At 46.0% G+C, this 13,784-nt stretch overlaps 1 protein-coding gene across 2 annotated transcripts in view; it reads left to right on the top strand.

The window, feature by feature from the left end:
* Positions 1-13,784, top strand: part of ANKFY1 (ankyrin repeat and FYVE domain containing 1) — a 68,273-nt gene that overhangs the window by 50,514 nt on the left and 3,975 nt on the right. For both annotated transcript variants that reach the window (XM_072136142.1, XM_072136144.1), the window contains 6 exons: positions 33-151; positions 1,789-1,945; positions 2,067-2,267; positions 4,346-4,522; positions 4,645-4,792; positions 5,878-5,968. In XM_072136142.1, the coding sequence (XP_071992243.1) occupies positions 33-151; positions 1,789-1,945; positions 2,067-2,267; positions 4,346-4,522; positions 4,645-4,792; positions 5,878-5,968 (893 nt within the window). The remainder of the gene's footprint in view (positions 1-32; positions 152-1,788; positions 1,946-2,066; positions 2,268-4,345; positions 4,523-4,644; positions 4,793-5,877; positions 5,969-13,784) is intronic.

Below are 13,784 nucleotides of genomic sequence, written 5' to 3'. Positions count from 1 at the left end.
ACAATAAGATGTATTGGTATTTTTTGTATTAGGTACGACATGGATGTGATGCCACATTTTGGGGGATAGGCCCAAGTGGATGTCTACAAACTCTTCTGCATAGAGCCATTGATGAGAACAAAGAGCAGGTCGCTTGCTTCCTTATACGCAGGTTAGAGCTATGAATTGGTTTCTTTTAGTGGAATCACTCCTAGACAATACAAGTTTATAGAAGAGATTGTGATAGATGTTTTTATCTACTGTATTTTTTTCTCTGTAGCAAACTCCACAGCTAAAAGCAGATCTTTGTTATGGATAGTGAAAGTCAAGTAAAATAAATAGGCTTTAACCACTTCATGACTGCCTTATGCTTTAATTGCACTTACCCTATGCAGATAGCACATGTATAGACATCACGACAATAGCCCTTTTCAAAATTCTATAGCTTGTATTTCTAGGTGCCATATTTAAGAGGAGAATATCCCCTTTTATATTCTAGCATGGGGCACATTCACTAAGGGATTTGCTCGCGCTTATGTTGGACTTTGCACATTCTTGTAGGCTAAAACGGCTTGCACAGGTATTTAAAAAGTGTCTGCGCCACTAGCTGTGCTAGCCTCCTTGCAGCACAAATTAGGGCGTGTGACACAATTTGCATGTTAAATACGGCACCAGCACACCCCCTATGTTAAAGGTGCACGCTGTCGGGACGGTGTGGGGAAGTGACAGATTCATGATTTCTGGTACATGTTCTTAATTAATTGGTCGCACCCAGCATTATACACAGAAAGAGCACTTTTAGTGAAGTTTACGACTTTCTAAATAAATGTGCCCCAATGCCATGCGAACTGCCAGGTATCGAGATTATTATTCCCTTTACACCAGTGGAGTGGGTCGATGCAGGGCGTTCCAAAAGTGAAAGTTCACAGACTGTGGCATATTTGTATGCCATATTTCTTCTACGCACATTTCTCCCTACATGGTGTACAAATATACACTTTGGGCCACCCTGCCATAGCCTGTTGTGGTATGGAGAGGAGCGAGGATTTCATCATACTCTGGTGCACAAGAGCCAGCGTATGATGAATCTCCCCCTGTGTTTCTAGGTCCAGAAAATATATTACAGTCTGAAGTTTTCCACCCCTTCTTCCAACCCTTCATCTGAAAGCAGAATGGATAAGCAGCTGCAGGGAAGTTGATCTTAAGTTTGCCGAAGTACTTGTACACTCTACATTTGTAGCTAAACCTGGGGAAAGGTGATGAATTGACATTGTACATAATTTTGCTAAGGCATTATCCAATTTACTTTAAATTAAAAAAAAAAATTGTAATTGTAAAAATTACAAAAAAAGTGTTTTTTTTTAATCAATAAAACTATCCTGTCAAGTTAGTCTCACTTGTCATGAAATAAAGAAAAAATTTGTATAATTTGTAAAGCTGTTCTAAAGATCCTCATTTAAAGCAGAAAAAAAGAGAACGGCAAAAATTAACCTTAACATTCAAGAACCAATTACCTTTGATCATAAAAGTGTTAAACAGTAAAACCGCTCAATTACCTGTATTCTTTAAATACAAGGTAGCTATTTTGTGGAAAGTATTTCTTCTCTGCTTGTTGCCACTGGAACACAATCTTTTGGCAGGTAGAACCTGCAGCCCCCTGCACCTAAATTTACAGGTCGTTGTTTGGGCATATTTAGAAGTTATATTTCTAAGTTTCCTTTAATGTGAATTTTCTATTCTATATTTCAATATAATTGTTAGTATTTGGTACATGCATGAAGTTGCATCATATTTCTTGTTCACTTGCAGTGGTTGCGATGTAAATAGTCCTAGAAAACCAGGACCAAATGGAGAAGGGGAAGAAGAGGCCAGAGATGGACAGACACCTCTGCACTTGGCAGCAAGTTGGGGACTAGAGGAAGTAGTTCAGTGCCTTCTGGAGTTTGGTGCCAATGTGAATGCACAGGTATGATGAATAAAATGAGCTGCTGTTGTAATCTGCATAATATACTGAGCTCTGTGTCAACGAGGCCAGATATTGTTTCTATTATATAACATTGTTTGTTGGTCCCATTTTTGTATCACAGGATGCAGAGGGAAGGACTCCAATACATGTTGCTATAAGCAACCAACACCGTGTAATTATCCAGTTAATGATTTCACATCCAGAAATAAGGCTGAACGTGCGGGACAGACAGGGTATGACCCCCTTTGCATGTGCCATGACTTTCAAAAATAACAAAGCTGCAGAGGCCATATTAAAACGGGAACCAGGAGCCGCTGAGCAGGTAATGGTTTCCATGGAGAGGCTGGGTACAGGCTTTTAAAGGGAATGTGTTGCCTGTATTGTTACCATGTTTTATAGAATTAAACCACATAGTGACATTCTTTTCTTCAAATGTTTGTTATGTTTTTATAGAATACATCCTGTACATGATTAAAGGGGTATTCCAGGAATCTGCATAATTTCTTAAAATATAAGCTAATATGTAATTACTTGTTACTTAAAATTGGGCTCCCCTTAGCAGAAAAATGTTGTGGACATAGACCAGTGATGGCCAACCTATGACACGCGTGTCAGCACTGACACACGTAGCCATTTTCAGTGACACACGGCTGCTGGAGAAAAATTGCTGTAGTGCAGTTGTCTGTTGTCTGGGGCCGGTCGGGCAGTCGGTTGGCGATGTGGTCTGCAGCGAGCCGCTGCATCTCAGTCAGAGAGATCGCAGCTGCTGCTCCTGTCCTCCATCCCTGCTCTGCGGAGGCCGCCCAATGACGCCAGAGTGGAGCGTGGAGACAGAGCAGCCCCAGCTCGCAAAGACGCAACCTATGCTGTGCCTGCGCGGGAACATCTACACAGGAGCTGAAGCGGCCTGAAGAGGAGTAACGGAGGCTCGTGGTGTCGTTGGAGCCTGTGCCAGTTAGGTAAGTTAATTTATTGAGTTGAGCTCTGCCGGGCTGGGCTGTGATGTACACTCTTTGGGGGGCACTTCTCAGGACACAAATGTCCTTAAAACTAGCTGTTGCTGGACTGCCACAGGTTCGCCATCACTGGAAGAATTCCCCCTCCCCCTCACTTATCTTAGTTCATGGCACCCCACACAAGTTAAATAACAGCAAGACCAACAAAAGAAACCAACTGACAGATTAACAAAGAAGTCACTAAGCAGGTAAGTTAAATAACTATACGTATTTGTTATTTAAACTTTAAATATCACAAAATTAGGTTTTTTTTCTCAAGGTGACACACCACCCGAGTTATGCTCGGTTTTTTGACGAATTTTGACACACCAAGCTCAAAAGGTTGCCCATCACTGACATAGACTGTAATGGAGAAGTAAAATGCTACTGGCCCTTTTATCAGTCGGTTGATTTCCTCCGTGCGGAGCAGACACAGGACAGAAGATGGCCGCTGGTCACATGTCCACATCACATGTCCTGCACCAGCCTGGGCAGGTCATGTGATCACCACTACGTTTGGCTGTAGTCGGTTGGTTGCTGTGCATCCTGTATGGCCAATGTTGTGGTGAGACGTCTTCTCAGTGAGGTGATGTGCAGTAAGCTCCATTTTGTGATTAATGACATTGAGTTTTGTTATATTCATTTATTTATATCATTATGGGTTTTTGTATCAGGAATACCTGATACATCTTGCCTTATCTACTGTTTTTCAGCATTTTTCAGCATTTAGCAATATTCTTAATAGAACACAAATAGAATGCAACTTATAGTCTTGAAGGTACTTCATCAGACGGGAAACTGGTGTCAAAAAGTAACAACTGTTAGCAGCTTTTTGAGTTTCTTTGTAATACATTATAAATTATGTTGCACGGGTTCTTGTAAAAACCGGCCTGCACGCACCACAGATTTTTGCTCTGAAAACCTGCAGCATAGTAGATGGCATTTATACAAATCCCATCCGTGTGCTACGTAAAACGGCTGCAAAAGAAGTCTTTTGTCAGAAACCTATTTGCTTCTGAGTTATCATTATGTAACGTCTGCAGCCATTTGTGCAAGTACCTTTAACCTGGTGAGCTGATTTGAAGCAGATCTGTTTAACTTGAGATTTAAGCAATCTTATGGGAGATTGTTATAGACCTGTTGTATGACCTGTAAAAAGGTTATTGTTCATTTGGGAAGATGGGATTGTCATCTCTTTGTCAATGATTACTAGATTCTTTGTTTCCAGCTTTATACCACCATAACCTTTCATCTTCAAGTCAAGGCTACTGTGAAAACTAAAAGATTCAGTAGTTATTAATAAGATGAAAAATAAACTAGTATTTTATTTTTAGACAAAAGCAAAACCTCATTAAAAGGGACAACTATTTTAAGTAAAATGAAACTACTTGTTTTTCTCACTTAGGTGGATAACAAAGGAAGGAACTTTCTACATGTGGCAGTGCAGAATTCTGACATTGAGAGTGTTCTGTTCCTGATCAGTGTACAAGCCAATGTCAATTCAAGAGTGCAGGATGCTTCCAAGTTAACTCCTTTGCATCTGGCTGTGCAGGCAGGATCTGAGATTATTGTCCGCAACCTGGTACGTACACCTGTGTGTTACCTACATAAAAAACACCCATTAACAGGAATGCAAAACTTTGTATGCTTTTAATTTTTTATTTAATTGTCTCAAAACATAATGGCTGTGATGTGCTTTGTTAGCTTCTTGCAGGAGCCAAAGTAAATGAACTGACAAAACATCGTCAAACTGCCCTTCACCTTGCAGCACAACAAGATCTCCCAACTATCTGTTCAGTACTTCTGGAGAATGGCGTGGATTTTGGAGCTGCAGATGAAAATGGGAACAATGGTAATAACATTGATTAAAATCCCTTCTCTTTTTAGAGCACCCTTTTGAAGAGCTTTTTGGGTGCAGAGGTGGTTTATATAGCTTCAAGTGATATGTAACCAAAAGGAATATTTTCAGGAGCTGTCAGCCTTTACAGTAGTTTTGTTGGTTAGTTTGTCCTGAATCTTCATTCAACAGCTATAGTTATAGTCATTGTGGTCATTTATCATTATTTATGGTGTTTCCCTGGCATCTACGGAATTTATCAAGAGGTTCCGGCCCCCTCATAATTTCTGGTGGGTAGCAGTGTGATGCAATACACTGCCGGGAAGTTGTACACTAGGCCTGCATTGTGTCACAGCTTGTGCTCATTTAGGCACAGGCTATAGGAAGTGGGCAGGCCAGAAACTCTGCGTGTCGGTACAGTCCATCACTGGGCACAACCACGTCCATGCCAATTCGGTGTGTAGGGTGGCGTAACTGGGGTGATGGGCGCAACTCCTGGTTGTATACACCAGGATTTGCCCCTATTTCAGGGCTTATACGACAGATTTTAGGTGCACAAGCCTTGATAAATCATTGCATCCAGCACCAAGATCTTGCAGTAAAGGCATATATAAGTAGGTGAGAGATAGGTAATCATGGTGCCAGTTTTTGGTTTTAACCAGAAACTTTCTGCAAATGTACAAAATTTTTAAAAGCCTGACAACAGATTTACACTAGTAAAACACTCAGGTCTAGTTTACACAAAATCCCTCTTCCATTGAAATCAATGACACTCACAGAAGAAAGAAGCAACATGACAGATTAAGGATTAGTTAACATGACTGAAAAGGGGGTTAAATGGGTTGTCCACTCAACACATAATTGAAATTGTATAATAAAAAAATATAAAATTTTCCTATATACTTTCTGTAACAATTCCTCACGGTTTTCTTGCCTGCTGCCATTCTGTAGGAAGTTTTATTGTTTACTTCCAGTAGGTAGAAAACTGTGAGGAATTGTTACAGAAAGTATATTTGAAAATTGTATAATTTGTTGTTGCCTACTGCAAAGTTAACTTACCCTAATATCATACATCATAATAACTCTGTTTCTCCTTACAGCCCTTCATCTAGCAGTAATGCATGGCCGCTTGAACAATATTCGATGTCTTTTAACAGAATGTAATGTTGATGCAGAGGCACTTAACTTAAGGTAAGCAGCGGGCACACATTAGCCACATTACAGCAATTTTAGCAAGCATTCAACATTCTTACATACATAGGGTTGTGGTGGGTTTTTTTTAAGTAGCGATTGGGTGGCCCGGTAGGGAGGAGCACCATCTTAAAAACATTAACGATATACAACATGGACACATCCTTGTAAATAACAATACACACACATGTGAACCCACTGTTCCACGCCGTGAAGCCTGGGGATTGGGAAATCAAGGCAGAGTCAAAGTCATGCAAAAAAAAGGAGAGCAGATTTAAGCCAATTGACTCGAAGGCCAGAATAATGCCATAATTCCTCTACTTGCTGTAAGAAAGCCTCTGCAAGATATACTAAAAGCTTCTTAGACGTATAATCTGCCAAATGTAGATGATAGTCTCTTTGAATGTCCTTCTGACAGAAAGCCTGAACTGTTTCCATTAGAGGAACATGGTCCGAGATGCCCCTAGGCAAAAAAGAAATACAGAGAACTGGCTAAGAAGATCACAACTTGCAATAGCCAGATCTGTCCTTGATAGAGTTGCTGGAGAGTAAGATGAGAACTGAGAATCGTGAGGGTGTCGCCACCACCTTACCTCGGTTAAATAATCTTTTGCCCCTTCAGATGTGTTTACTGCATAATAAGTATGACAGGGTTATGTGTTATGAGAGGGCTTTGAAAACCAAAGCCTGCTTAATTTTACAGTTTATCCCACTTGCGTTCCACAAGATAATGTTGCACCCTGCCACATCAAGAGAATAGTAACACAAGAGGCAATTGAATTAGCTCTCCCCTTCACACCCACACACACCACTTGGACATCATACATAGAGGACTACTGCAACCTTTTTTTTTTTTTTTTTTTAAAGTATTTATTTTTGCAGTTTTTTGAAATTTTATACAAACATAATAAACAAAACCGAAGAACAAGATTGTCTGTTACATATTTCCTTCCCCCCATTACAGGATTATTATACAACAGCCATGGTAACAGTCAGGTTCTTACTGCGTTTCAAAACTAACTGAGGGATATTACACAGTAGATAACAGCAGGATACTGTAGCCAGACATCTTGATACAACACAAATAACTATTGACACAATCAATCAGTCACACATACACACACACACATACCAGCACACTCAGTCTCCTTCATCATGGAGAGGAGTATATATATCACACGTGATTATAAGGCTGTATGGGGAGTCGCGCACCATCTGGACCAGATGCGATCAAACTTCTGGGGACACTTCCTGTTGGTATACAGGGACCGGTAGTGGGGAATGACACTGTTAATGAGTAGTATCCATCTTTTTAATGGAGGGGGCTCCTGGTCCTTCCAGGTCATCACCACCACTTTTCGGGCGTAGTATAGGACAAACCTAAAGAAAATTTTGTCATAGTGGCCATTGACAACTTCATTTATGATGCCGAGGAGACACACAGAGGGAGACAGTAAGCATGGGAAATCAAAGTGTAGATTAAGGAACTCCAGCACTTCGGACCAGAAGACATGGACCCTAGGGCAGGACCAGACACAATGCAGGAAGGATCCGACTTCAGCCTGACAGCGAAAGCAAAGGTCATTGGGCATTGCTCCCATGCGGAATAGTCTAGCAGGGGTGAAATATACTCGATGGAGGAATTTAGATTGGATCAGGAAGTCCCTCGCGCTCACTACAGATGTGAAGTAGGACAGTTCGACCTCCCTCCAGTCATCATCTGACAGGTCAGGGATATCCTGTCTCCAGCGTTCACAGGCTCTATCAAACGGTCTGGACTTTTGCTCTTGTAGAAGAGCATAGCACTGAGTGAGTGGCTTAGGGAGGTCCGGGGTACTCATCAGAGTCTCTAGTTTGGAGAATTTCACTGTCAGGCTGAAGGAGCCGAATTGGGCTTTGAATGCGTGTCGCAGTTGCGTGTAATGGAAGCTAGCCGTATTGGGTACCGTATGTCTCTCCCTTATCTCGTTGAAGCTGAGTAATTCTGCTTCCGGGGATAAGAGCTGGCCTACAAATTTCACCCCCGCCGCCCCCCACATTGTCCAGCCCGGGAGGGAGAGGAAGTGAGAGAGCCACGGATTGAGCCACAATGGAGTCCTGGGCGAGAGAGGGGGAGGGCTGCCTGTTTCTACCAGGGATTGCGCCCTACGCCAGCACACCGCTACCGTACGTAGGGGAAGTGGGGTATCAGATGGGGACTTGTATCTGTACAGCAGGTTTGTAAGGGCCTCGTAGGAACCTACCAGGGCCCCAGCCAGTGCAGTAGCTGCATTACCCATGTCTATATCTATCCACCACTGGGCATATACTAGCTGGGAAGCCAGGTAATAGAGATACAGATCCGGGGCAGCCAGTCCACCCCTAGACTTGGGAGCCTGAAGCAGCGCTAGGCTGAATCGTGGGGCACTACTCTGCCAGTAGAAGGACCTGAGAATGACGTCTATGCGTTTAAACAGACTCTTAGGAAGTAGTATAGGACAAGCATGAAAAAGGTATAGAAATTTTGGGAGAAAAATCATTTTAAATATATTAATACGCCGTACAAAGACAGGGGGAGAGTGGACCAGGCTTTTAGGCGCGATTCCGTTGCAGCTATCAGGGGTGTAATGTAAGCTATCACATAACCCTGTCATGTTTAAATATCTGGACTCCCAGATATTTAAAGGTGGACACCACCCGGACTGGGACGGGGAGGGAGTGTACCCCTACATCAGATAAGGGAAAGAGGGCCGATTTGTCCCAGTTAACCCGAAGGCCTGAGAACCCCCCATAACGTTCTATCAGGGACAGAAGGGATTCCAGAGAGGGGCCCACGTCTCCAAGGTATACAAGTGTATCATCAGCATAGAGAGATACCTTTTCAATAATAGTACCTCTAGTTATGCCCTTAATGCCCTCAGAGTGGCGGATCGCCACAGCAAGGGGTTCAATGGCGAGTGCAAAGAGAAGGGGAGATAGTGGGCAACCCTGCCTAGTGCCCCTGGCCATAGGGAGAGTAGGTGAGATGTTAAGATTAGTCCGTACCCTAGCCTTGGGATCGTTATACAGTAGCTTAACCAATGCTGTAAATCGAGGGCCAAAACCCATTCTAGGCAAAAGGGTCCACAAATAGGGCCACTCCACAGAATCAAATGCCTTACAATTGTCTAAGGATAATATAAACCCAGGGTCTGGAGACCGCTCTGCCTCTGCTATGTTCAGGTGTAGTCTTTGTATATTTATGTCAGTTCCCCTCCCAGGCATAAAGCCTGTCTGGTCCGGGTGAACCAAGGATAGTATTACTTTGTTAAGCCTTGTCGCCAGAATTTTTGCTAGTATTTTAACATCTGAGTTTAGGAGGGAAATTGGGCGGTACGAGTCGGGAAGCAGGGGATCCTTGCCAGGCTTAGGAAGAACTACAATAAGGGCCTCTCGCATGGAGTCGGGGAGGGAACCGCTGTCAAGCGCATCGGAGTACAGGCTAAGTAGATGGGGGACCAGGGTCTCACAGTTATCCCTATACCACTCACCTCCCAGCCCATCAAGTCCAGGTGTCTTACCGGGGGGCAACGATTGGATGGCCAGTTCCACCTCCTCCGCCGAGAGCGGAGCATCAAGCTCCGATGACTGTGCCTGTGTGAGCCTCCAAAGTGGAAGACTATCAAGGAATCCGGAGATCTCGACGGAAGAGGCGGACAATCTGTAGCTGTAAAGAGATGAATAGTATTCATGAAATACCATGTTAATGGCCCGGGGTTCTGTGATCAATGCTCCGTTACCATCAATAGTAGAGGGAACGGAAGCACAGGGGCGTTCAGCCCGCGATAAATACGCAAGCAGCTTCCCGTTTTTATCTCCGAATTCAAAGATGGACGCTTCCCTGGCTAGCAGGCGTTTGCTGGTGCGCTCCTTCACTACAGCTAGATGGTTCCTCTGCGCCTGAGCCCAAGTCTTTTTATTCCCCGGAGTAGGTTTCTCTAGATAATCCTTTTCTGCAGTCACCAGTACAGCCGTCAGCCTTTCCTCCTGGGCATTTAAGGACTTCCTATGGCCAGCTACCCCCGACATGAATGCCCCCCGCACCGAGGACTTGTACGAGTCCCAGACTAGAAGAGGATCAGGATGGGTTGAGTGTACATCCCAGAACTCGCTGTGCGCTGCCCTAACAGTACTCTGGACCGCTGGGGATAGGAGCCAGGCCGGGTGCAGGCGCCATAAGCGGGAGTCGCTGGGGGGGCCTATAAGGAGACTGATGAGCAAGGCGGAGTGGTCTGACGCACTGCGCGGGCAATAGGATACCTGATCAACGTGCTGCATCATATCAGGGGAGATAAAGGCCAGGTCAATCCGAGAGAAGCTCTTATGAACAGAGGAATAGAATGAATATTCTCTCTCTTGAGGGTGTTTACTACGCCAAACATCGGCGAGGTCTAGAGAGGTGAGCCACTCATTCAGACGGACCGAGCCTGTGTCCAGACCACTTGTACGATCCAAGGAGGGATTAGGGACTGCATTGAAGTCACCAATACAGAGTATCGGACTTGGAGGCATAGCAGCCAGCTTACTGGATATTAGGTGCAATACAGCTGGATCAAAGGGAGGGGGGACATAAATAGACGCAATAGTAAAGGTAAAGCCCCACAAGGCGCAATGCACGATCACATAACGGCCAAAGTGATCCGGCGCTACCTGTATGACCTCTATGGGAAGCGCTTTGGATATGAGTATGGATACTCCCCTGGCGTAGACAGAGTAGGAGGAATGATAACCTCTAGCCACCCAGGCCCGCTTCAGAGAGAGGACCTTCTGACCCGTAAGGTGTGTCTCTTGGATACATACAATATGGGGGGCCTGACGCTTAATGACATCTAACATCAGAGCCCTCTTGAATTTGGAGTTAAGTCCCCTCACATTCCAACTCATTACCTTAAGTGAAGACATATTAGCGGAAGGGAAAAGGGTGTGGGGAAGGAGACGTGAGCAACCAAGCATTCATCCTTTCATACCACAGAGACATAGACAGACAGACAACAGTGAGCATAACAAATATAACAGAACTGAACTAACAATCCCAAGAATATAAACCCCCTGTCTAGCACCCTAACAGCAGTAGTGTAGACCTATACCCACTAACAGTCAAATAGTAGAACAGTGGTCCCTAACTCAAGACAAACCTACACCATTTGTCCCGGGACCTTCAACCCTTAATGAATAGATGATCAGGAGGTTATTAGGCAGCCATATTTAGAGAGAACCAAGAGGAAATAGGGGAGGGGGGGGGGGAGGGAGACGCAGGGAGGTAATGGTAAGGGGGAGGGGGGGAGGGGGGAGGGAGGGGAGGAGGGAGAGAATGGAGTGCCATAAATGGCGCACTGGTCAAGATGACCAAAAAGAGAGCGCAAATCAATCACAGGGTACATTTGTGAGGCACGTAATGTGTAAACAAATATTAGAAAACTGTAACAGTGATTTGGGACCCCTAGATAACTATTCAGGACTAAGTCCAGCATTGTCATAGCACATCAGATAAAAGGATATGTGAGTCCAGTCACTCAGGAGGTGCGGGCCTTCCAGCAGATGCCCGAGGAGCTGCATCAGCCCAGTGAAGGGCTTCGGTTGGGCAGGTGAAGAACCGAGTCTTCTGGCCATCCACAATTCGGAGCTTGGAAGGGTACATCATGGAGTATTTATACCCCTTGTCACTGAGACGGGCACGGACCTCGGTGAATTGTGCTCGCTGTTTCCTGACGGATGCAGAGAATTCGGGGTAGAAGGACACTCTGCTGTTGGCATAGAGAATTTCTCCCTTGGTACGGACAGCCCTGAGGATAGAGTCCCTGTCCCTAAAGTGCAGCAGCCGGGCCAGGAAGGGTCTTGGATTGCCCCCTGTGGGGCCAGGGCGGGATGGCACACGATGGGCCCTCTCCACTGTGAAGAACGGGGAGAAGGTATCTGCAGGAAGCATATTTTTGAGCCAATTTTCAAAAAAGGATACAGGGTCAGACCCCTCCACTTTTTCGGGGGGCCAACCACTCTGACGTTGTTCCGTCGCAGGCGGTTTTCGAGGTCATCAGCTCTGTCGATGGAAGCAGACATTTGGCGCTGAAGCTCTCTGATCTGTGTCGGCATAGGCCTCTGGACGTCCTCCACCTCAGATATTCTGCGCTCAGTTTCAGTAATTCGCTCTTTAGCTTTGTGGACATCATGTCGTAATAGAACAAAGTCCTGTCGCAGCTCATCCACCTTGGTGACCAGTTTGGATTGGCATCCGTTAATGGCCGCCAGCACCTCTGCAAATTTCCGATCCAACTCCGTGGCCGCGTCAGACGGATCAGCACCCTCTTCATAGCTTACAAGCTGCGGCGGGCTCTGGGAGCCTTCAAAGAGGGAGGGAGAGGAGTTTGGGGACCCCTGAGGAGAGCAAGGCTGTGTGCGGGAGAATCTCCCTAACTTTTTGGCAGCGTTCGACTGTATCTGTGCAAGAACGGCTTGGGATGTGGAGCATTCCTGCGCGTCCAGGGGTTCCAGGGACTGAAATGGAGGATCTTCATGGACGGATTCATCATCCGATGGAGGCGCAGACACCCCGGACGCTGCTTTGAGCATTTTAGCCGTCCTCCTCCGGTTACCCATGGCGTCTGGGCAGTGGGGGGGGGGGGCCAGTGATAAACAATCAAGGAGCCTAGCGTCCAGTAGTTAGCAGAGATACAGTCCAAACCCACGTGGAGTATTGCAGCGGCACTGCAAGGGTTAATATAAAACAGAACCCAGGAGCAGGGGATCACTGGGAGTATGGAGGACTCAGTGCTGGGCTGCACAACTAGGGGTCCCCAGGGCAGAGGTGGGCAGCAGCAGGGGAATTACTTCCCTACCTGGTCCTGGATCAGTCCAGCAGTGTCAGGGTTAACCCTGCGCGCCTAGGCCTCAGGCAGCGCAGGGGAGTCCCACAGGATGGCGCCTCCAGCAGGATGAAGGGCTGGCTGGAGCGCTGTCACGGTGCCTCCGGTGGTGGGAACGGCGTCTCAGGCTGCCGGAGAGGAGGATGATTTCCCCGGTGATCGTTACAGCTGCACCGGGCGGCTAGGAGCGGGCCGCCGCGCGGGTCACGTGATCGGCCGCGGCGAAGTACGGAGGAGCGGCGCGGAGTCCGCAGCCGCCTCCAAATCGGGACCGGAGGACAGCGGCAAGCGTGTGTGGCACCCCGGAGCTGAAGGGAACAGGTACAGGTGGGGGATGGCTGCCTTAGGAGGGAGATGGGGTGTCGGGTCCCGGGAGCTCCGCGGCGCACTTCTCCTCAGTCCGGCATCAGGCCACGCCCCCCTAGGACTACTGCAACCTTAACGAAAAGAACAAATTCTCACTTCTGAAAACTGGAAAAAGTGTTGCTGTTTTGCAGCTTACAGGTTTCCCCCTAAATCAGAGGTTGACCCCAATGAGGTGAAGACAAAAACTTAGTGAACATTTCAAATTGTAAGTGACAAAACTGAGCTCTAAAATTTGCATGATTCACTCCTGCAATAAGGCCTTGAGTGTAAAAGGTAAGAAAATGATGAATGACAGATGCTCTTCCTGCAATATCAGCACTCTCGTAAAACAGTACAACAAAGAGTCACAGACTTAGCCCAGCGGGGTTGTGGTTGCCTACGCTCAATCCAGTCAGACACCTCCTTGGGTGTAGTGAAGAAGTGGACATTGTCCCCATCTTGAACCCGAAGCCTGGTAGGACAGAACATGGAGTACTTCAAGCCAAGGTCACTCACACAGTGGAGAACTGCTGCCTGTTGTGCTGCACCTCAGCAGTATGATCAGGACAGGACAACCTGGAATTTTCATATAG

The sequence above is a fragment of the Engystomops pustulosus genome, chromosome 2 (genome assembly GCF_040894005.1).
Source record: "Engystomops pustulosus chromosome 2, aEngPut4.maternal, whole genome shotgun sequence".
NCBI lineage: Eukaryota > Metazoa > Chordata > Amphibia > Anura > Leptodactylidae > Engystomops > Engystomops pustulosus.
This window is presented reverse-complemented; position numbering and strand designations above follow the sequence as displayed.